Below are 24,805 nucleotides of genomic sequence, written 5' to 3'. Positions count from 1 at the left end.
TACCTCCTTCGACATCGAGGTCAATGTCAGGACCCTCAATGTCCCCTTTCACTCTTGGTCCCTTGAGATGAAGTTCTGGTTTTTGAAGGCTGAGGTCGACATCTAAATCTGGTCCGTCACGTTGAAATCCTGGAAAATTCACTTTCGGCATATTAAAGTGAGGACGCTGGAATTTGAACCCTCCTCCCTCCACATCAATATCAGGTGAGTCGACATGTATTTCACCTTTTGGCGGAACAAGTTTGCCTTTTGCTTTGGGCAATGAAGCATCAACATCCGGGCTTTCAATACTAAAATCTATGTCAGCATCTGGTTTTTCTCCTTTAGGCCATGAACGTCTAAATTTAGGCAAGTGGAATTTTGGCATCTTCATCTTACCATGTGGACCTTCAATTTTCACATCTGGTCCTTCAACATCAACCTTTGGTCCTTTGACATCAAAGTCTGGGCTCTCCACAGAACCTTCAATATCTGGAGCACTTCTTTTGAATTTGGGAAAGTTGACATCAAAATCAATGTCAGGTGCAGAAATGTTTGGTGCTTTCATATCCAATGTAGGTAGATGTAATTTTGGGGTGGTAATACCACCGATGGCTGGACCATCAATGGAACCTTCAATGTCTGGAGCACGACCTTTCACCTTAGGTAAATTGACATCAAAAGCAATGTCAGGTGCACTGATCTTTGGTGCTTTGATATCCAGTGTAGGTAGGTGGAATGTTGGCGTCTTAATACCACCTTTGCCCTCGACATTGAGGTCAACATCAGGACCCTCAATGTCCCCTTTCAGGTTTGGTCCCTTGAGATGAAGGTCTGGTTTTTGAAGGCTGAGATCAACATCTAAATCTGGTCCGTCGTGTTTAAATCCTGGAATATTCACTTTCGGCATCTTAAAGTGAGGACGCTTGAATTTGAACCCTTTATCCTCCACATCAATATCAGGTGATTTGACATGTATTTCTCCTTTTGGCACATCCACTTTGCCCTTTACCGTGGGTAATGAAGCATCAACATCTGGGCTTTCAACACTTAAATCTATGTCAGCATCTGTTGTTTCTCCCTTTGGCCAGGACAGTCCAAATTTTGGCAAGTGGATATCTGGTATCTTGATCTTTCCTTCTGGTCGTTCAACATCAACATCAGCATGAGCCTTTGGTCCTTTCATTCCAATAGCTGGACTCTCCATGGAACATTCAATATCTGGAGCGCTGCCTTTCACCTTGGGTAAATTGACATCAAAATCAATGTCAGGTGCACTGATCTTTGGTGCTTTGATGTCCAATGTGGGCAGGTGGAATGTTGGGGTCTTAATACCTGCTTTACCTCCTTCTACATTGAGGTCAATGTCAGGACCCTCAATGTCCCCTTTCACTTTTGGTCCCTTGAGATGAAGTTCCGGTTTTTGAAGGCTGAGGTCGACATCTAAATCTGGTCCGTCACGTTTAAATCCTGGAAAATTCACTTTCGGAATATTAAAATGAGGACGCTTGAATTTGAACCCTCCTCCCTCCACATCAATATCAGGTGACTCGACATGTATTTCCCCTTTTGGTGCATCCACTTTGCCCTTTACCTTTGGTAATGAAGCATCAACATCCGGGCTTTCAATACTTAAATCTATATCAGCATCTGGTGTTTCTCCTTTTGGCCAGGAACGTCTAAAGTTAGGCAAGTGGAATTTTGGCATCTTCATCTTACCATGTGGACCTTCAATTTTCACATCTGGTCCTTCAACATCAACCTTTGGTCCCTTGACATCAAAGGCTGGGCTCTCTGCAGAACCTTCAATATCTGGAGCACTACCTTTCACCTTGGGTAAATTGACATCAAAATCAATGTCAGGTGCACTGATCTTTGGTGCTTTGATATCCAGTGTCGGCAGGTGGAAAGTTGGGGTCTTAATACCACCTTTTCCCCTGACATCGAGATCAACATCAGGAATGTCAATGTCCCCTTTCACTTTTGTTCCCTTGAGATGAAGGTCTGGTTTTTGAAGGCTGAGATCGACATCTAAATCTGGTCCGTCGTGTTTAAATCCTGGAATATTCACTTTCGGCATCTTAAAGTGAGGACGCTTGAATTTGAACCCTTCTCCCTCCACATCATTATCAGGTGATTTGACATGTATTTCTCCTTTTGGCGCATCCACTTTGCCCTTTACCGTGGGCAATGAAGCATCAACATCTGGGCTTTCAACACTTAAGTCTATGTCAGCATCTGGTGTTTCTCGCTTTGGCCAGGACAGTCCAAATTTTGGCAAGTGGATATCTGGAAACTTCATCTTGCCTTCTGGTCCTTCAACATCAACATCAGCATCAACCTTTAGTCCCTTGATTCCAATGGCTGGACCCTCAATGGAACCTTCAATATCTGGAGCACTACCTTTTACCTTTGGTAAAATGACATCAAAATCAATGTCAGGTGCACTGAACTTTGGTGCATTGATATCCAGTGTGGGCAGGTGGAATGTGGGGGTCTTAATACCTGCTTTACCTCCTTCGACATCGAGGTCAATGTCAGGACCCTCAATGTCCCCTTTCACTCTTGGTCCCTTGAGATGAAGTTCTGGTTTTTGAAGGCTGAGGTCGACATCTAAATCTGGTCCGTCATGTTGAAATCCTGGAAAATTCACTTTCGGCATATTAAAGTGAGGACGCTGGAATTTGAACCCTCCTCCCTCCACATCAATATCAGGTGAGTCAACATGTATTTCACCTTTTGGCGGAACAAGTTTGCCTTTTGCTTTGGGCAATGAAGCATCAACATCCAGGCTTTCAACACTAAAATCTATGTCAGCATCTGGTGTTTCTCCTTTAGGCCATGAACGTCTAAATTTAGGCAAGTGGAATTTTGGCATCTTCATCTTACCATGTGGACCTTCAATTTTCACATCTGGTCCTTCAACATCAACCTTTGGTCCTTTGACATCAAAGTCTGGGCTCTCCACAGAACCTTCAATACCTGGAGCACTTCTTTTGAATTTGGGAAAGTTGACATCAAAATCAATGTCAGGTGCAGAAATGTTTGGTGCTTTCATATCCAATGTAGGTAGATGTAATTTTGGGGTGGTAATACCACCGATGGCTGGACCATCAATGGAACCTTCAATGTCTGGAGCACGACCTTTCACCTTAGGTAAATTGACATCAAAAGCAATGTCAGGTGCACTGATCTTTGGTGCTTTGATATCCAGTGTAGGTAGGTGGAATGTTGGCGTCTTAATACCACCTTTGCCGTCGACATTGAGGTCAACATCAGGACCCTCAATGTCCCCTTTCAGGTTTGGTCCCTTGAGATGAAGGTCTGGTTTTTGAAGGCTGAGATCAACATCTAAATCTGGTCCGTCGTGTTTAAATCCTGGAATATTCACTTTCGGCATCTTAAAGTGAGGACGCTTGAATTTGAACCCTTCTCCCTCCACATCAATATCAGGTGATTTGACATGTATTTCTCCTTTTGGCACATCCACTTTGCCCTTTACCGTGGGTAATGAAGCATCAACATCTGGGCTTTCAACACTTAAATCTATGTCAGCATCTGTTGTTTCTCCCTTTGGCCAGGACAGTCCAAATTTTGGCAAGTGGATATCTGGTAACTTGATCTTTCCTTCTGGTCCTTCAACATCAACATCAGCATGAGCCTTTTGTCCTTTCATTCCAATAGCTGGACTCTCCATGGAACCTTCAATATCTGGAGCGCTGCCTTTCACCTTTGGTAAATTGACATCAAAATCAATGTCAGGTGCACTGATCTTTGGTGCTTTGATGTCCAATGTGGGCAGGTGGAATGTTGGGGTCTTAATACCTGCTTTACCTCCTTCTACATCGAGGTCAATGTCAGGACCCTCAATGTCCCCTTTCAGGTTTGGTCCCTTGAGATGAAGGTCTGGTTTTTGAAGGCTGAGGTCGACATCTAAATCTGGTCCGTCACGTTTAAATCCTGGAAAATTCACTTTCGGCATATTAAAATGAGGACGCTTGAATTTGAACCCTCTTCCCTCCACATCAATATCAGGTGACTCGACATGTATTTCCCCTTTTGGCGCATCCACTTTGCCCTTTACCTTTGGTAATGAAGCATCAACATCCGGGCTTTCAATACTTAAATCAAAATAAGCATCTGGTGTTTCTCCTTTTGGCCAGGAACGTCTAAAGTTAGGCAAGTGGAATTTTGGCATCTTCATCTTACCATGTGGACCTTCAATTTTCACATCTGGTCCTTCAACATCAACCTTTGGTCCCTTGACATCAAAGGCTGGGCTCTCTGCAGAACCTTCAATATCTGGAGCACTACCTTTCACCTTGGGTAAATTGACATCAAAATCAATGTCAGGTGCACTGATCTTTGGTGCTTTGATATCCAGTGTCGGCAGGTGGAAAGTTGGGGTCTTAATACCACCTTTTCCCCTGACATCGAGGTCAACATCAGGAATGTCAATGTCCCCTTTCACTTTTGTTCCCTTGAGATGAAGGTCTGGTTTTTGAAGGTTGAAATCGACATCTAAATCTGGTCCGTCGTGTTTAAATCCTGGAATATTCACTTTCGGCATCTTAAAGTGAGGACGCTTGAATTTGAACCCTTCTCCCTCCACATCATTATCAGGTGATTTGACATGTATTTCTCCTTTTGGCGCATCCACTTTGCCCTTTACCGTGGGTAATGAAGCATCAACATCTGGGCTTTCAACACTTAAGTCTATGTCAGCATCTGGTGTTTCTCGCTTTGGCCAGGACAGTCCAAATTTTGGCAAGTGGATATCTGGTAACTTCATCTTGCCTTCTGGTCCATCAACATCAGCATGAGCCTTTGGTCCTTTCATTCCAATAGCCGGACCCTCAATGGAACCTTCAATATCTGGAGCACTACCTTTCACCTTGGGTAAATTCACATCAAAATCAATGTCAGGTGCACTGATCTTTGGTGCTTTGATATCCAGTGTGGGCAGGTGGAATGTTGGGGTCTTAATACCTGCTTTACCTCCTTCTACATCGAGGTCAATGTCAGGACCCTCAATGTCCCCTTTCAGTTTTGGTCCCTTGAGATGAAGGTCTGGTTTTTGAAGGCTGAGATCGACAACTAAATCTGGTCCTTCGTGTTTAAATCCTGGAATATTCACTTTCGGCATCTTAAAGTGAGGACGCTTGAATTTGAACCCTTCTCCCTCCACATCAATATCAGGTGACTTGACATGTATTTCTCCTTCTGGCACATCCACTTTGCCCTTTACCTTTGGTAATGAAGCATCAACATCTGGGCTTTCAACACTAAAATCAATGTCAGCATCTGGCGTTTCTCCCTTTGGCCAGGACAGTCCAAATTTTGGCAAGTGGATATCTGGGAACTTCATCTTGCCTTCTGGTCCTTCAACATCAACAGCATGAGCCTTTGGTCCTTTCATTCCAATAGCTGGTCCGTCAATGGTACCTTCAATATCTGGAGCACCACCTTTCACCTTGGGTAAATTGACATCAAAATCAATGTCAGGTGCACTGATCGTTGGTGCTTTGATATCCAGTGTAGGCAGGTGGAATGTTGGGGTCTTAATACCTGCTTTACCTCCTTCTACATCGAGGTCAATTTCAGGAACCTCAATGTCCCCTTTCACTCTTGGTCCCTTGAGATGAAGTTCTGGTTTTTGAAGGCTGAGGTCGACGTCTAAATCTGGTCCGTCACGTTTAAATCCTGGAAAATTCAGTTTCGGCATATTAAAATGAGGACGCTTGAATTTGAACCCTCCTCCCTCCACATCATTATCAGGTGACTCGACATGTATTTCACCTTTTGGCGCACCCACTTTGCCCTTTACCTTTGGTAATGAAGCATCAACATCCTGGTTTTCAATACTTAAATCTATGTCAGCATCTGGTGTTTCTCCTTTTGGCCATGAACGTCTAAAGGTAGGCAAGTGGAATTTTGGCATCTTCATCTTACCATGTGGACCTTCAATTTTCACATCTTGTCCTTCAACATCAACCTTTGGTCCCTTGACATCAAGGGCTGGGCTCTCTGCAGAACCTTCAATATCTGGAGCACTACCTTTCACCTTGGGTAAATTGACATCAAAATCAATGTTAGGTGCACTGATTTTTGGTGCTTTGATATCCAGTGTAGGCAGGTGGAAAGTTGGGGTCTTAATACCACCTTTTCCCCAAACATCGAGGTCAACATCAGGAACGTCAATGTCCCCTTTCACTTTTGTTCCCTTGAGATGAAGGTCTGGTTTTTGAAGGCTGAGATCGACATCTAAATCTGGTCCGTCGTGTTTAAATCCTGGAATATTCACTTTCGGCATCTTAAAGTGAGGACGCTTGAATTTGAACCCTCCTCCCTCCACATCAATATCAGGTGACTCGACATGTATTTCACCTTTTGTCACATCCACTTTGCCCTTTACCTTTGGTAATGAAGCATCAACATCTGGGCTTTGAACACTCAAATCGATGTCAGCATCTGGTGTTTCTCGCTTTGGCCAGGACAGTCCAAATTTTGGCAAGTGGATATCTGGTAACTTCATCTTGCCTTCTGGTCCCTCAACATCAACATCAACATCAGCATGAGCCTTTGGTGCTTTCATTCCAATAGCTGGACCCTCCATGGAACCTTCAATATCTGGAGCACTACCTTTCACCTTGGGTAAATTGACATCGAAATCAATGTCAGGTGCACTGATCTTTGGTGCATTGATATCCAGTTTGGGCAGGTGGAATGTTGGGTTCTTAATACCTGCTTTACCTCCTTCTACATCGAGGTCAATGTCAGGACCCCCAATGTCCCCTTTCAATTTTGGTCCCTTGAGATGAAGGTCTGGTTTTTCAAGGCTGAGATCGACATCTAAATCTGGTCCTTCACGTTTAAATCCTGGAAAATTCACTTTCGGCATATTAAAATGAGGACGCTTGAATTTGAACCCTCCTCTCTCGACATCAATATCAGGTGACTCGACATGTATTTCACCTTTTGGCGCATCCACTTTGCCGTTTACCTTTGGTAATGAAGCATCAACATCCAGGCTTTCAATACTTAAATCGATGTCAGCATCTGGTGTTTCTCCTTTCGGCCATGAACGTCTAAATTTAGGCAAGTGGAATTTTGTCATCTTCGTCTTACCATGTGGACCTTCAATTTTCACATCTGGTCCTTCAACATCAACCTTTGGTCCTTTGACATCAAATTCTGGGCTCTCCACAGAACCTTTAATATCTGGAGCACTTCTTTTGAATTTGGGAAAATTGACATTAAAATCAATGTCAGGTGCAGAAATGTTTGGTGCTTTCATATCCAATGCAGGTAGATGTAATTTTGGGGTGGTAATACCACCGATGGCTGGACCCTCCACAGAACCTTCAATATCTGGAGCACTGCCTTTCACCTTGGGTAAATTGACATCAAAATCAATGTCAGGTGCACTGATCTGTGGTGCTTTGATATCCAGTGTGGGCAGGTGGAATGTAGGGGTCTTAATACCTGCTTTACCTCCTTCTACATCGAGGTCAACGTCAGGACCCTCAATGTCCCCTTTCACTTTTGGTCCCTTGAGATGAAGGTCTGGTTTTGGAAGGCTGAGATTGACATCTAAATCTGGTCCTTCGTGTTTAAATCCTGGAATATGCACTTTCGGCATCTTAAAGTGAGGACGCTTGAATTTGAACCCTTCTCCCTCCACATCAATATCAGGTGACTCGACATGTATTTCACCTTTTGGCGCATCCACTTTGCCGTTTACCTTTGGTAATGAAGCATCAACATCTGGGCTTTCAACACTTAAATCAATGTCAGCATCTGGTGTTTCTCGCTTTGGCCAGGACAGTCCAAATTTTGGCAAGTGGATATCTGGTAACTTCATCTTGCCTTCTGGTCCTTCAACATCAACATCAGCATGAACCTTTGGTCCTTTCATTCCAATAGCTGGGCCCTCCATGGAACCTTCAATATCTGGAGCACTACCTTTCACCTTGGATAAATTGACGAAATCAATGTCAGGTGCACTGATCTTTGGTGCTTTGATATCCAGTGTGGGCAGGTGGAATGTTGGGGTCTTAATACCTGCTTTACCTCCTTCTACATCGAGGTCAATGTCAGGACCCTCAATGTCCCCTTTCACTTTTGGTCCCTTGAGATGAAGGTCTGGTTTTTGGAGGCTGAGGTCGACATCTAAATCTGGTCCGTCACGTTTAAATCCTGGAAAATTCACTTTCGGCATATTAAAATGAGGACGCTTGAATTTGAACCCGCCTCCCTCCACATCAATATCATGTGACTCGACATGTATTTCACCTTTTGGCGCATCCACTTTGCCCTTTACCTTTGGCAATGAAGCATTAACATCTGGGCTTTCAACACTTAAATCAATGTCAGCATCTGGCGTTTCTCCCTTTGGCCAGGACAGTCCAAATTTTGGCAAGTGGATATCTGGTAACTTCATCTTGCCTTCTGGTCCTTTAACATCAACATCAGCATCAGCATGAGCCTTTGGTCCTTTCATTCCAATAGCTGGACCCTCCGTGGAACCTTCAATATCTGGAGCACTACCTTTCACCTTGGGTAAATTGACATCAAAATCAATGTCAGGTGCACTAATCTTTGGTGCTTTGATATCCAGTGTAGGCAGGTGGAAAGTTGGGGTCTTAATACCACCTTTTCCTCTGACATCGAGGTCAACATCAGGAACGTCAATGTCCCCTTTCACGTTTGGTCGCTTGAGATGAAGGTCTGGTTTTTGAAGGCTGAGATCGATATCTAAATCTGGTCCTTCATGTTTAAATCCTGGAATATTCACTTTCGGCATCTTAAAATGAGGACGCTTGAATTTGAACCCTTCTCCCTCCACATCAATATCATGTGACTCGACATGTATTTCACCTTTTGGCGCATCCACTTTGCCCTTTACCTTTGGTAATGAAGCATCAACATCCGGGCTTTCAATTCTAAAATCTATGTCAGCATCTGGTGTTTCTCCTTTTGGCCAGGAACGTCGAAAGTTAGGTAAGTGGAATTTTGGCATCTTCATCTTACCATGTGGACCATCAATTTTCACATCTGGTCCTTCAACATCAACCTTTGGTCCCTTGACATCAAAGGCTGGGCTCTCCACAGAACCTTCAATATCTGGAGCATGACCTTTCACCTTGGGTAAATTGACATCAAAATCAATGTCAGGTGCACTGATCTTTGGGGCTTTGATATCCAGTGTGGGCAGGTGGAATGTAGGGGTCTTAATACCTGCTTTTCCTCTGACATCGAGGTCAACATCAGGACCCTCAATGTCCCCTTTCACGTTTGGTCCCTTGAGATGAAGGTCTGGTTTTTGAAGGCTGAGATCGACATCTAAATCTGGTCCTTCGTGTTTAAATCCTGGAATATGCACTTTCGGCATCTTAAAGTGAGGACGCTTGAATTTGAACCCTTCTCCCTCCACATCAATATCAGGTGACTCGACATGTATTTCACCTTTTGGCACATCCACTTTGCCCTTTACCTTTGGTAATGAAGCATCAACATCTGGGCTTTCAACACTTAAATCGATGTCAGCATCTGGTGTTTCTCGCTTTGGCCAGGACAGTCCAAATTTTGGCAAGTGGATATCTGGTAACTTCATCTTGCCTTCTGGTCCTTCAACATCAACATCAGCATGAGCCTTTGGTTCTTTCATTCCAATAGCTGGACCCTCAATGGAACCTTCAATATCTGGAGCACTACCTTTCACCTTGGGAAAATTGACATCGAAATCAATGTCAGGTGCACTGATCTGTGGTGCTTTGATATCCAGTGTGGGCAGGTGGAATGTAGGGGTCTTAATACCTGCTTTACCTCCTTCTACATCGAGGTCAACGTCAGGACCCTCAATGTCCCCTTTCACTTTTGGTCCCTTGAGATGAAGGTCTGGTTTTGGAAGGCTGAGATTGACATCTAAATCTGGTCCTTCGTGTTTAAATCCTGGAATATGCACTTTCGGCATCTTAAAGTGAGGACGCTTGAATTTGAACCCTTCTCCCTCCACATCAATATCAGGTGACTCGACATGTATTTCACCTTTTGGCGCATCCACTTTGCCGTTTACCTTTGGTAATGAAGCATCAACATCTGGGCTTTCAACACTTAAATCAATGTCAGCATCTGGTGTTTCTCGCTTTGGCCAGGACAGTCCAAATTTTGGCAAGTGGATATCTGGTAACTTCATCTTGCCTTCTGGTCCTTCAACATCAACATCAGCATGAACCTTTGGTCCTTTCATTCCAATAGCTGGGCCCTCCATGGAACCTTCAATATCTGGAGCACTACCTTTCACCTTGGATAAATTGACGAAATCAATGTCAGGTGCACTGATCTTTGGTGCTTTGATATCCAGTGTGGGCAGGTGGAATGTTGGGGTCTTAATACCTGCTTTACCTCCTTCTACATCGAGGTCAATGTCAGGACCCTCAATGTCCCCTTTCACTTTTGGTCCCTTGAGATGAAGGTCTGGTTTTTGGAGGCTGAGGTCGACATCTAAATCTGGTCCGTCACGTTTAAATCCTGGAAAATTCACTTTCGGCATATTAAAATGAGGACGCTTGAATTTGAACCCGCCTCCCTCCACATCAATATCATGTGACTCGACATGTATTTCACCTTTTGGCGCATCCACTTTGCCCTTTACCTTTGGCAATGAAGCATTAACATCTGGGCTTTCAACACTTAAATCAATGTCAGCATCTGGCGTTTCTCCCTTTGGCCAGGACAGTCCAAATTTTGGCAAGTGGATATCTGGTAACTTCATCTTGCCTTCTGGTCCTTTAACATCAACATCAGCATCAGCATGAGCCTTTGGTCCTTTCATTTCAATAGCTGGACCCTCCGTGGAACCTTCAATATCTGGAGCACTACCTTTCACCTTGGGTAAATTGACATCAAAATCAATGTCAGGTGCACTAATCTTTGGTGCTTTGATATCCAGTGTAGGCAGGTGGAAAGTTGGGGTCTTAATACCACCTTTTCCTCTGACATCGAGGTCAACATCAGGAACGTCAATGTCCCCTTTCACGTTTGGTCGCTTGAGATGAAGGTCTGGTTTTTGAAGGCTGAGATCGATATCTAAATCTGGTCCTTCATGTTTAAATCCTGGAATATTCACTTTCGGCATCTTAAAATGAGGACGCTTGAATTTGAACCCTTCTCCCTCCACATCAATATCATGTGACTCGACATGTATTTCACCTTTTGGCGCATCCACTTTGCCCTTTACCTTTGGTAATGAAGCATCAACATCCGGGCTTTCAATTCTAAAATCTATGTCAGCATCTGGTGTTTCTCCTTTTGGCCAGGAACGTCGAAAGTTAGGTAAGTGGAATTTTGGCATCTTCATCTTACCATGTGGACCATCAATTTTCACATCTGGTCCTTCAACATCAACCTTTGGTCCCTTGACATCAAAGGCTGGGCTCTCCACAGAACCTTCAATATCTGGAGCATGACCTTTCACCTTGGGTAAATTGACATCAAAATCAATGTCAGGTGCACTGATCTTTGGGGCTTTGATATCCAGTGTGGGCAGGTGGAATGTAGGGGTCTTAATACCTGCTTTTCCTCTGACATCGAGGTCAACATCAGGACCCTCAATGTCCCCTTTCACGTTTGGTCCCTTGAGATGAAGGTCTGGTTTTTGAAGGCTGAGATCGACATCTAAATCTGGTCCTTCGTGTTTAAATCCTGGAATATGCACTTTCGGCATCTTAAAGTGAGGACGCTTGAATTTGAACCCTTCTCCCTCCACATCAATATCAGGTGACTCGACATGTATTTCACCTTTTGGCACATCCACTTTGCCCTTTACCTTTGGTAATGAAGCATCAACATCTGGGCTTTCAACACTGAAATCAATGTCAGCATCTGGCGTTTCTCCCTTTGGCCAGGACAGTCCAAATTTTGGCAAGTGGATATCTGGTAACTTCATCTTGCCTTCTGGTCCTTCAACATCAACATCAGCATGAGCCTTTGGTTCTTTCATTCCAATAGCTGGACCCTCAATGGAACCTTCAATATCTGGAGCACTACCTTTCACCTTGGGAAAATTGACATCGAAATCAATGTCAGGTGCACTGATCTTTGGTGCTTTGATATCCAGTGTGGGCAGGTGGAATGTAGGGGTCTTAATACCTGCTTTACCTCCTTCTACATCGAGGTCAATGTCAGGACCCTCAATGTCCCCTTTCAGGTTTGGTCCCTTGAGATGAAGGTCTGGTTTTGGAAGGCTGAGATTGACATCTAAATCTGGTCCTTCATGTTTAAATCCTGGAATATTCACTTTCGGCATCTTAAAATGAGGACGCTTGAATTTGAACCCTCCTTCTCCCTCCACATCAATATCAGGTGATTGAACATGTATTTCTCCTTTTGGCACATCCACTTTGCCCTTTACCTTTGGCAATGAAGCATTAACATCTGGGCTTTCAACACTGAAATCAATGTCAGCATCTGGCGTTTCTCCCTTTGGCCAGGACAGTCCAAATTTTGGCAAGTGGATATCTGGTAACTTCATCTTGCCTTCTGGTCCTTTAACATCAACATCAGCATCAGCATGAGCCTTTGGTCCTTTCATTCCAATAGCTGGGCCCTCCATGGAACCTTCAATATCTGGAGCACTACCTTTCACCTTGGATAAATTGACGAAATCAATGTCAGGTGCACTGATCTTTGGTGCTTTGATATCCAGTGTGGGCAGGTGGAATGTTGGGGTCTTAATACCTGCTTTACCTCCTTCTACATCGAGGTCAATGTCAGGACCCTCAATGTCCCCTTTCACTTTTGGTCCCTTGAGATGAAGGTCTGGTTTTTGGAGGCTGAGGTCGACATCTAAATCTGGTCCGTCACGTTTAAATCCTGGAAAATTCACTTTCGGCATATTAAAATGAGGACGCTTGAATTTGAACCCGCCTCCCTCCACATCAATATCATGTGACTCGACATGTATTTCACCTTTTGGCGCATCCACTTTGCCCTTTACCTTTGGCAATGAAGCATTAACATCTGGGCTTTCAACACTTAAATCAATGTCAGCATCTGGCGTTTCTCCCTTTGGCCAGGACAGTCCAAATTTTGGCAAGTGGATATCTGGGAACTTCATCTTGCCTTCTGGTCCTTCAACATCAACAGCATGAGCCTTTGGTCCTTTCATTCCAATAGCTGGTCCGTCAATGGTCCCTTCAATATCTGGAGCACCACCTTTCACATTGGGTAAATTGACATCAAAATCAATGTCAGGTGCACTGATCTTTGGTGCTTTGATATCCAGTGTCGGCAGGTGGAAAGTTGGGGTCTTAATACCACCTTTTCCTCTGACATCGAGGTCAACATCAGGAACGTCAACGTCCCCTTTCACGTTTGGTCCCTTGAGATGAAGGTCTGGTTTTTGAAGGCTGAGATCGATATCTAAATCTGGTCCTTCATGTTTAAATCCTGGAATATTCACTTTCGGCATCTTAAAATGAGGACGCTTGAATTTGAACCCTTCTCCCTCCACATCAATATCAGGTGACTGAACATGTATTTCTCCTTTTGGCACATCCACTTTGCCCTTTACCGTGGGTAATGAAGCATCAACATCTGGGCTTTCAACACATAAATCTATGTCAGCATCTGGTGTTTCTCTCTTTGACCAGGACAGTCCAAATTTTGGCAAGTGGATATCTGGTAACCTGATCTTGCCTTCTTGTCCATCAACATCAGCATCAGCATTTGGTCCCTTGATTCCAATGGCTGGACCCTCCATGGAACCTTCAATATCTGGAGCTCTACCTTTCACATTGGGTAAATTGACATCAAAATCAATGTCAGGTGCACTGATCTTTGGTGCTTTAATATCCAATGTGGGCAGGTGGAATGTTGGGGCCTTAATACCTGCTTTACCTCCTTCTACATCGAGGTCAATGTCAGGACCCTCAATGTCCCCTTTCACTTTTGTTCTCTTGAGATGAAGGTCTGGTCGTTGAAGGCTGAGATCGACATCAAGATGTGGTTTGTCATGCTTAAATCCTGGAACGTTGAACTGTGGCAGTTTTACATGAGGAAAAGTAGATCTTGACCTTTCTCCTTCCATGTCAATACTTGTTTTAACTGAAGTGACATCACTGTCAGAAGCCCCAAGTTTTATTTTTGATTGAGGCAGTGTCATATCATTGTCTAGTTTTGGAATACTGATATCAATAGAAGAACTTGGGCGTTTTCCTTTCTTTTTTGAAAAGCCAATCTTTGGAATGTGAAGCTTTGGAAATTTTCCTCTGCCTTTTATGAGCTGCATGTCAACATTTGTTTCTGAAACATCAATTTCTGTACTTTGTGTATGCCCTTCCACTTTCAGGTCAATGTCAGGAACCTCAATGTTTCCTTTCATTTCCGGCCCTTCAAAGGTAACGTCTCCTTTCTGAACACTTATGTCAGTTTCCAAATCTGTCCCGTCATGCTTGAATCCTGGAATCTTAATCTTTGGCATCCTCATGTGAGGAATGCTGAACTTTCCCCCTTCTCCATCTATGTCAACATCTGGTGCATCCACATTTACGTCTGCTTTTGCATCCATTTTAACTTTTACATTTGGCAAAGATAAATCAACTTCTGCTTTTTGAAAATCCACATCTTGACCTTTTCCCTTTGGAAATGAAAACGTTGGCATGTGAAGTTTCTGCCTCATTATCTTCCCTTTGCTGTCTTCCATTGCAAAATTTGAGCCTTCCGTGTCCAAATAATAAGTTACTGCTGCGCCATTCACTGATGGTGCTTCCAAAGATCCCTCAACACCAGGAGAAGAGACATCAGCTTTACCGTTTAACTTTGGAAGATGTATGTCAATTTCTGGTGTAGATATCTTGGGTGCTTTGATATCTGTTGTTGGCAGGTGGAATGTTGGACCTTGAACACCACCCTCATTCCTCTTCACTTTCAGGTCAATGTCAGGAACCTCAATGTTTCCTTTCATTTCCGGCCCTTGAAAGGTTACGTCTCCTTTCTGAACACTTATGTCAGTGTCCAAATCTGCTCCTTCATGCTTGAATCCTGGAATCTTAAACTTTGGAATCCTCATGTGAGGAAGGCTGAACTTTGCTCCTTCTCCATCAATGTCAACATCTGGTGCATCCAAATTTACGTCTGCTTTTGTATCCATTCCCACTTTTAACTTTGGCAAAGACACATCAACATCTGGTTTTTGAAAATCCACGTCTGGTCCTTTTCCTTTTGGAAATGAAACATTAAATTTCGGCATTTGAAATTTGGGCTTCTTTATTTTACCCTCTGGACCTTCAAATGCAAGATCTGGGCCTTGAGCATCTAAAGAAACATTTGATCCTTCGATGTCTATGGGTGGTGCTTCCAAAGATCCCCCAATACCAGGACCAGAGATATCAGCTTTCCCCTTTAACTTTGGAAGATGTATGTCAATTTCTGGTGTAGATATATTGGGTGCTTTGATATCTGTTGTTGGCAGGTGGAATGTTGGACCTTGAACACCACCTTCATGCCCTTCCACTTTCAGGTCAATGTCAGGAACCTCAATGTTTCCTTTCATTTCCGGCCCTTCAAAGGTTACGTCTCCTTTCTGAACACTTATGCCAGTGTCCAAATCTGCTCCTTCATGCTTGAATCCTGGAATCCTAAACTTTGGCATCCTCATGTGAGGAAGGCTGAACTTTGCTCCTTCTCCATGTAGGCGAACATCTGGTGCATCCACATTAACATCTGCTTTTGTATCCATTCCCACTTTTAACTTTGGCAAAGACACATCAACGTCTGGTTTTTGAAAATCCACGTCTGGTCCTTTTCCTTTTAGAAATGAAACATTAAATTTCGGCATTCCCAATTTGGGCTTCTTTATTTTACCCTCTGGACCTTCAAATGCAAGATCTGGGCCTTGAGCATCTAAAGAAACATTTGATCCTTCGATGTCTATGGATGGTGCCCCCAAAGATCCCCCAATACCAGGACCAGAGATATCAGCTTTCCCCTTTAACTTTGGAAGATGTATGTCAATTTCTGGTGTAGATATATTGGGTGCTTTGATATCTGTTGTTGGCAGGTGGAATGTTGGACCTTGAACACCACCTTCATGCCCTTCCACTTTCAGGTCAATGTCAGGAACCTCAATGTTTCCTTTCATTTCCGGCCCTTCAAAGGTAACGTCTCCTTTCTGAACACTTATGCCAGTGTCCAAATCTGCTCCTTCATGCTTGAATCCTGGAATCTTAAACTTTGGAATCCTCATGTGAGGAAGGCTGAACTTTGCTCCTTCTCCATCTATGTCAACATCTGGTGCATCCAAATTTACGTCTGCTTTTGTATCCATTCCCACTTTTAACTTTGGCAAAGACACATCAACATTTGGTTTTTGAAAATCCACGTCTGGTCCTTTTCCTTTTGGAAATGAAAACGTTGGCATGTGAAGTTTCTGCCTCATTATCTTCCCTTTACTAGCTTCCATTGCAACATTTGAGCCTTCTGTGTCCAAATAATAAGTTACTGCTGCACCATTCACTGATGGTGCTTCCAAAAATCCCTCAACTCCAGGAGAAGAGACATCAGCTTTACCATTTGACTTTGGATGCTGTATGCCAATTTCTGGTGCAGATGTCTTGGGTGCTTTGATATCTGTTGTTGGCAAGCGGAATTTTGGAACTTGAACACCACCCTCATGCCCTTCCACTTTCAGGTCAATGTCAGGAACCTCAATGTTTCCCTTCATTTCCGGCCCTTCAAAGGTTACGTCTCCTTTCTGAACACTTATGTCAGTGTCCAAATCTGCTCCTTCATGCTTGAATCCTGGAATCCTAAACTTTGGCATCCTCATGTGAGGAAGGCTGAACTTTGCTCCTTCTCCATGTAGGCGAACATCTTGTGCATCCACATTAACATCTGCTTTTGTATCCATTCCCACTTTTAACTTTGGCAAAGACACATCAACGTCTGGTTTTTGAAAATCCACGTCTGGTCCTTTTCCTTTTGGAAATGAAACATTAAATTTCGGCATTCCCAACTTGGGCTTCTTTATTTTACCCTCTGGACCTTCAAATGCAAGATCTGGGCCTTGAGCATCTAAAGAAACATTTGATCCTTCGATGTCTATGGATGGTGCTTCCAAAGATCCCCCAATACCAGGACCAGAGATATCAGCTTTACCCTTTAACTGTGGAAGACGTATGTCAATTTCTGGTGTAGATATCTTGGGTGCTTTGATATCTGTTGTTGGCAGGTGGAATGTTGGACCTTGAACACCACCCTCATTCCTCTTCACTTTCAGGTCAATGTCAGGAACCTCAATGTTTCCTTTCATTTCCGGCCCTTCAAAGGTTACGTCTCCTTTCTGAACACTTATGTCAGTGTCCAAATCTGCTCCTTCATGCTTGAATCCTGGAATCTTAAACTTTGGAATCCTCATGTGAGGAAGGCTGAACTTTGCTCCTTCTCCATCTATGTCAACATCTGGTGCGTCCAAATTTACGTCTACTTTTGTATCCATTCCCACTTTTAACTTTGGCAAAGACACATCAACATCTGGTTTTTGAAAATCCACGTCTGGTCCTTTTCCTTTTGGAAATGAAACATTAAATTTCGGCATTTGAAATTTGGGCTTCTTTATTTTACCCTCTGGACCTTCAAATGCAAGATCTGGGCCTTGAGCATCTAAAGAAACATTTGATCCTTCGATGTCTATGGTTGGTGCTTCCAAAGATCCCCCAATGCCAGGACCAGAGATATCAGCTTTACCCTTTAACTGTGGAAGATGTATGTCAATTTCTGGTGTAGATATCTTGGGTGCTTTGATATCTGTTGTTGGCAGGTGGAATGTTGGACCTTGAACACCACCCTCATTCCTCTTCACTTTCAGGTCAATGTCAGGAACCTCAATGTTTCCTTTCATTTCCGGCCCTTCAAAGGTTACGTCTCCTTTCTGAACACTTATGCCAGTGTCCAAATTTGATCCTTCATGCTTGAATCCTGGAATCCTAAACTTTGGCATCCTCATGTGAGGAAGGCTGAACTTTGCTCCTTCTCCATGTAGGCGAACATCTGGTGCATCCAAATTTACGTCTGCTTTTGTATCCATTCCCACTTTTAACTTTGGCAAAGACACATCAACATCTGCTTTTTGAAAATCCATGTCTGGTCCTTTTCCTTTTGGAAATGAAACATTAAATTTCGGCATTTGAAATTTGGGCTTCTTTATTTTACCCTCTGGACCTTCAAATGCAAGATCTGGGCCTTGAGCATCTAAAGAAACATTTGATCCTTCGATGTCTATGGATGGTGCTTCCAAAGATCCCCCAATACCAGGACCAGAGATATCAGCTTTCCCCTTTAACTTTGGAAGATGTATGTCAATTTCTGGTGTAGATATCTTGGGTGCTTTGATATCTGTTGTTGGCAGGTGGAATGTTGGACCTTGAACACCACCTTCATGCCCTTCCACTTTCAGGTCAATGTCAGGAACCTCAATGTTTCCCTTCATTTCCGGCCCTTCAAAGGTTACGTCTCCTTTCTGAACACTTATGTCAGTGTCAAAATCTGCTCCTTCATGCTTGAATCCTGGAATCTTAAACTTTGGAATGCTCATGTGAGGAAGGCTGAACTTTGCTCCTTCTCCATCTATGTCAACATCTGGTGCATCCAAATTTACGTCTGCTTTTGTATCCATTCCCACTTTTAACTTTGGCAAAGACACATCAACATCTGGTTTTTGAAAATCCATGTCTGGTCCTTTTCCTTTTGGAAATGAAACATTAAATTTCGGCATTTGAAATTTGGGCTTCTTTATTTTACCCTCTGGACCTTCAAATGCAAGATCTGGGCCTTGAGCATCTAAAGAAACATTTGATCCTTCGATGTCTATGGATGGTGCTTCCAAAGATCCCCCAATACCAGGACCAGAGATATCAGCTTTACCCTTTAACTGTGGAAGACGTATGTCAATTTCTGGTGTAGATATCTTGGGTGCTTTGATATCTGTTGTTGGCAGGTGGAATGTTGGACCTTGAACACCACCCTCATTCCTCTTCACTTTCAGGTCAATGTCAGGAACCTCAATGTTTCCTTTCATTTCCGGCCCTTCAAAGGTTACGTCTCCTTTCTGAACACTTATGTCAGTGTCGAAATCTGCTCCTTCATGCTTGAATCCTGGAATCCTAAACTTTGGCATCCTCATGTGAGGAAGGCTGAACTTTGCTCCTTCTCCATGTAGGCGAACATCTTGTGCATCCACATTAACATCTGCTTTTGTATCCATTCCCACTTTTAACTTTGGCAAAGACACATCAACGTCTGGTTTTTGAAAATCCACGTCTGGTCCTTTTCCTTTTGGAAATGAAACATTAAATTTCGGCATTCCCAACTTGGGCTTCTTTATTTTACCCTCTGGACCTTCAAATGCAAGATCTGGGCCTTGAGCATCTAAAGAAACATTTGATCCTTCGATGTCTATGGATGGTGCTTCCAAAGATCCCCCAATACCAGGACCAGAGATATCAGCTTTACCCTTTAACTGTGGAAGACGTATGTCAATTTCTGGTGTAGATATCTTGGGTGCTTTGATATCTGTTGTTGGCAGGTGGAATGTTGGACCTTGAACACCACCCTCATTCCTCTTCACTTTCAGGTCAATGTCAGGAACCTCAATGTTTCCTTTCATTTCCGGCCCTTCAAAGGTTACGTCTCCTTTCTGAACACTTATGTCAGTGTCCAAATCTGCTCCTTCATGCTTGAATCCTGGAATCTTAAACTTTGGAATCCTCATGTGAGGAAGGCTGAACTTTGCTCCTTCTCCATCTATGTCAACATCTGGTGCGTCCAAATTTACGTCTACTTTTGTATCCATTCCCACTTTTAACTTTGGCAAAGACACATCAACATCTGGTTTTTGAAAATCCACGTCTGGTCCTTTTCCTTTTGGAAATGAAACATTAAATTTCGGCATTTGAAATTTGGGCTTCTTTATTTTACCCTCTGGACCTTCAAATGCAAGATCTGGGCCTTGAGCATCTAAAGAAACATTTGATCCTTCGATGTCTATGGTTGGTGCTTCCAAAGATCCCCCAATACCAGGACCAGAGATATCAGCTTTACCCTTTAACTGTGGAAGATGTATGTCAATTTCTGGTGTAGATATCTTGGGTGCTTTGATATCTGTTGTTGGCAGGTGGAATGTTGGACCTTGAACACCACCCTCAATCCTCTTCACTTTCAGGTCAATGTCAGGAACCTCAATGTTTCCTTTCATTTCCGGCCCTTCAAAGGTTACGTCTCCTTTCTGAACACTTATGCCAGTGTCCAAATTTGATCCTTCATGCTTGAATCCTGGAATCCTAAACTTTGGCATCCTCATGTGAGGAAGGCTGAACTTTGCTCCTTCTCCATGTAGGCGAACATCTGGTGCATCCAAATTTACGTCTGCTTTTGTATCCATTCCCACTTTTAACTTTGGCAAAGACACATCAACATCTGCTTTTTGAAAATCCATGTCTGGTCCTTTTCCTTTTGGAAATGAAACATTAAATTTCGGCATTTGAAATTTGGGCTTCTTTATTTTACCCTCTGGACCTTCAAATGCAAGATCTGGGCCTTGAGCATCTAAAGAAACATTTGATCCTTCGATGTCTATGGATGGTGCTTCCAAAGATCCCCCAATACCAGGACCAGAGATATCAGCTTTCCCCTTTAACTTTGGAAGATGTATGTCAATTTCTGGTGTAGATATCTTGGGTGCTTTGATATCTGTTGTTGGCAGGTGGAATGTTGGACCTTGAACACCACCTTCATGCCCTTCCACTTTCAGGTCAATGTCAGGAACCTCAATGTTTCCCTTCATTTCCGGCCCTTCAAAGGTTACGTCTCCTTTCTGAACACTTATGTCAGTGTCAAAATCTGCTCCTTCATGCTTGAATCCTGGAATCTTAAACTTTGGAATGCTCATGTGAGGAAGGCTGAACTTTGCTCCTTCTCCATCTATGTCAACATCTGGTGCATCCAAATTTACGTCTGCTTTTGTATCCATTCCCACTTTTAACTTTGGCAAAGACACATCAACATCTGGTTTTTGAAAATCCATGTCTGGTCCTTTTCCTTTTGGAAATGAAACATTAAATTTCGGCATTTGAAATTTGGGCTTCTTTATTTTACCCTCTGGACCTTCAAATGCAAGATCTGGGCCTTGAGCATCTAAAGAAACATTTGATCCTTCGATGTCTATGGATGGTGCTTCCAAAGATCCCCCAATACCAGGACCAGAGATATCAGCTTTACCCTTTAACTGTGGAAGACGTATGTCAATTTCTGGTGTAGATATCTTGGGTGCTTTGATATCTGTTGTTGGCAGGTGGAATGTTGGACCTTGAACACCACCCTCATTCCTCTTCACTTTCAGGTCAATGTCAGGAACCTCAATGTTTCCTTTCATTTCCGGCCCTTCAAAGGTTACGTCTCCTTTCTGAACACTTATGTCAGTGTCGAAATCTGCTCCTTCATGCTTGAATCCTGGAATCCTAAACTTTGGCATCCTCATGTGAGGAAGGCTGAACTTTGCTCCTTCTCCATGTAGGCGAACATCTGGTGCATCCACATTAACATCTGCTTTTGTATCCATTCCCACTTTTAACTTTGGCAAAGACACATCAACGTCTGGTTTTTGAAAATCCATGTCTGGTCCTTTTCCTTTTGGAAATGAAACATTAAATTTCGGCATTCCCAACTTGGGCTTCTTTATTTTAGCCTCTGGACCTTCAAATGCAAGATCTGGGCCTTGAGCATCTAAAGAAACATTTGATCCTTCGATGTCTATGGATGGTGCTTCCAAAGATCCCCCAATACCAGGACCAGAGATATCAGCTTTCCCCTTTAACTTTGGAAGACGTATGTCAATTTCTGGTGTAGATATCTTGGGTGCTTTGATATCTGTTGTTGGCAGGTGGAATGTTGGACCTTGAACACCACCTTCATGCCCTTCCACTTTCAGGTCAATGTCAGGAACCTCAATGTTTCCCTTCATTTCCGGCCCTTCAAAGGTTACGTCTCCTTTCTGAACACTTATGTCAGTGTCCAAATCTGCTCCTTCATGCTTGAATCCTGGAATCCTAAACTTTGGAATCCTCATGTGAGGAAGGCTGAACTTTGCTCCTTCTCCATCTTTGTCAACATCTGGTGCATCCAAATTTACGTCTGCTTTTGTATCCATTCCCACTTTTAACTTTGGCAAAGACACATCAACATCTGGTTTTTGAAAATCCACGTCGGGTCCTTTTCCTTTTGGAAATGAAACATTAAATTTCGGCATTTGAAATTTGGGCTTCTTTATTTTACCCTCTGGACCTTCAAATGCAAGATCTGGGCCTTGAGCATCTAAAGAAACATTTGATCCTTCGATGTCTATGGATGGTGCTTCCAAAGATCCCCCAATACCAGGACCAGAGATATCAGCTTTCCCCTTTAACTTTGGAAGATGTATGTCAATTTCTGGTGTAGATATCTTGGGTGCTTTGATATCTGTTGTTGGCAGGTGGAATGTTGGACCTTGAACACCACCTTCATGCCCTTCCACTTTCAGGTCAATGTCAGGAACCTCAATGTTTCCTTTCATTTCCGGCCCTTCAAAGGTTACGTCTCCTTTCTGAACACTTATGTCAGTGTCGAAATCTGCTCCTTCATGCTTGAATCCTGGAATCTTAAACTTTGGAATCCTCATGTGAGGAAGGCTGAACTTTGCTCCTTCTCCATCTATGTCAACATCTGGTGCATCCAAATTTACGTCTGCTTTTGTATCCATTCCCACTTTTAACTTTGGCAAAGACACATCAACATCTGGTTTTTGAAAATCCACGTCTGGTCCTTTTCCTTTTGGAAATGAAACATTAAATTTCGGCATTTGAAATTTGGGCTTCTTTATTTTACCCTCTGGACCTTCAAATGCAAGATCTGGGCCTTGAGCATCTAAAGAAACATTTGATCCTTCGATGTCTATGGATGGTGCTTCCAAAGATCCCCCAATACCAGGACCAGAGATATCAGCTTTACCCTTTAACTGTGGAAGACGTATGTCAATTTCTGGTGTAGATATCTTGGTTGCTTTGATATCTGTTGTTGGCAGGTGGAATGTTGGACCTTGAACACCACCCTCATTCCTCTTCACTTTCAGGTCAATGTCAGGAACCTCAATGTTTCCTTTCATTTCCGGCCCTTCAAAGGTTACGTCTCCTTTCTGAACACTTATGTCAGTGTCGAAATCTGCTCCTTCATGCTTGAATCCTGGAATCCTAAACTTTGGCATCCTCATGTGAGGAAGGCTGAACTTTGCTCCTTCTCCATGTAGGCGAACATCTGGTGCATCCACATTAACATCTGCTTTTGTATCCATTCCCACTTTTAACTTTGGCAAAGACACATCAACATCTGGTTTTTGAAAATCCATGTCTGGTCCTTTTCCTTTTGGAAATGAAACATTAAATTTCGGCATTTTAAATTTGGGCTTCTTTATTTTGCCCTCTGGACCTTCAAATGCAAGATCTGGGCCTTGAGCATCGAAAGAAACATTTGATCTTTTGATGTCTATGGATGGTTCTTCCAAAGAACCCCCAATGCCAGGACCTGAGACCTCATATTTACCCTTTAACTTTGGAAGATGGATATCAATTTCTGGTGCATATATCTTGGGTGCTTTGATTTCTGTTGTTGGAAGGTGGAATTTTGGACCTTGAACACCACCTTCATGCCCCTCCACTTTGAGGTCAACCTCAGGAACCTCAATGTTTCCTTCAATTTCTGGCCCTTCAAAGGTTACGTCTCCTTTCTTAACACTTATGTCAGTTTCAAAATATGCTCGGTCATGCTTGAATCCTGGAATGTTAAACTTTGGAATCCTCATGTGAGGAAGGCTGAACTTTGCTCCTTCTCCATGAATGTCAACATCTGGTGCATCCACATTTATTTCTGCTTTTGTATCCATTTTAACTTTTGCCTTTGGCAAAGACACATCAACTTCTGCCTTTTGAAATTCCACATCTTGCCCTTTTCCTTTTGAAAATGAAAACTTTGGCATGTTAAGTTTCTGCCTCATTATCTTGCCTTTGCTAGTTTCCATGTCAACATTTGTCTTTTCTGTGTCCACATAATAAGTTACTGCTGCACCGTTCACTGAAGGTGCTTCTAAAGATGCCTCAACACCAGGAAATGAGACATCATTTTGACCTTTTAATTCAATTATTGGCCCAGGAATATTGGGTTTTGTACTATCTGTTGTTAATGCCTGCAATTTTGGACCTTTAATATATTTTTTCTGTTCTTCAATAACAGCTTCAACATTTACTTTTTCACATGGTTTTTGTGAGATTTTATTTGAGATTACAGAAATTGTGCTCAATGTTCTACTTCCTTCAAGATCTTCAAGTTGCACTTGTTTATTCCTGATATTTTTGTCAGTGTGTTTTGAGGGGACTTCAATACCTTCTCTGACTGTTGAGGAAGATAGATCGGGAACATTTTCTTCGGCTTTAACATTGGCTTCAAAAGCTATATTGTGCTCAATCGTTTTAGCAGCAATTTGTAATGGTTTTACATCTCCTATCCTGCTTCTCAATTTGGAAACGTTGAAGGTTGTTGTTTTGAAAATTTTACGTTGTTGTTCATCATTACTGAATTGCATTTCTTTCTCACACAAGTCTTTTTCTTCTCGTCTGCTTTCATCAATAATCATTTGGTCACTGTCTCCAGTTTTTATGCCCTTTTGTATAAAACCAATTGACTGCGGCCCACGAATATGGACTGCAGTTGAATGCGCATGTGTTGTTTTCTGAGTCGTTCCAAT

The 24,805-nt window shown here is 42.9% G+C and overlaps 1 protein-coding gene across 2 annotated transcripts in view; it reads right to left on the bottom strand.

Moving 5' to 3' along the window:
* Nucleotides 1–24,805, bottom strand: part of LOC137439020 (neuroblast differentiation-associated protein AHNAK) — a 138,283-nt gene that overhangs the window by 3,341 nt on the left and 110,137 nt on the right. The window contains exons 7-8 of one of the 2 annotated variants that reach the window (XM_078786195.1): nt 23,494–24,805; nt 1–22,317 (exon numbers count right to left, since the gene is read on the bottom strand). The exon at nt 1–22,317 is cut by the window's left edge and continues 3,341 nt beyond it. In XM_078786195.1, the coding sequence (XP_078642321.1) occupies nt 1–22,317; nt 23,494–24,805 (23,629 nt within the window). The other variant, XM_078786190.1, reaches the window with a different exon arrangement.

This window comes from Myxine glutinosa, chromosome 1, assembly GCF_964187855.1.
Source record: "Myxine glutinosa chromosome 1, kmMyxGlut1.1, whole genome shotgun sequence".
Taxonomy (NCBI): domain Eukaryota; kingdom Metazoa; phylum Chordata; class Myxini; order Myxiniformes; family Myxinidae; genus Myxine; species Myxine glutinosa.
Note: the sequence above shows the minus strand (reverse complement) of the source record. Positions and strands in the feature narration are given on the sequence as shown.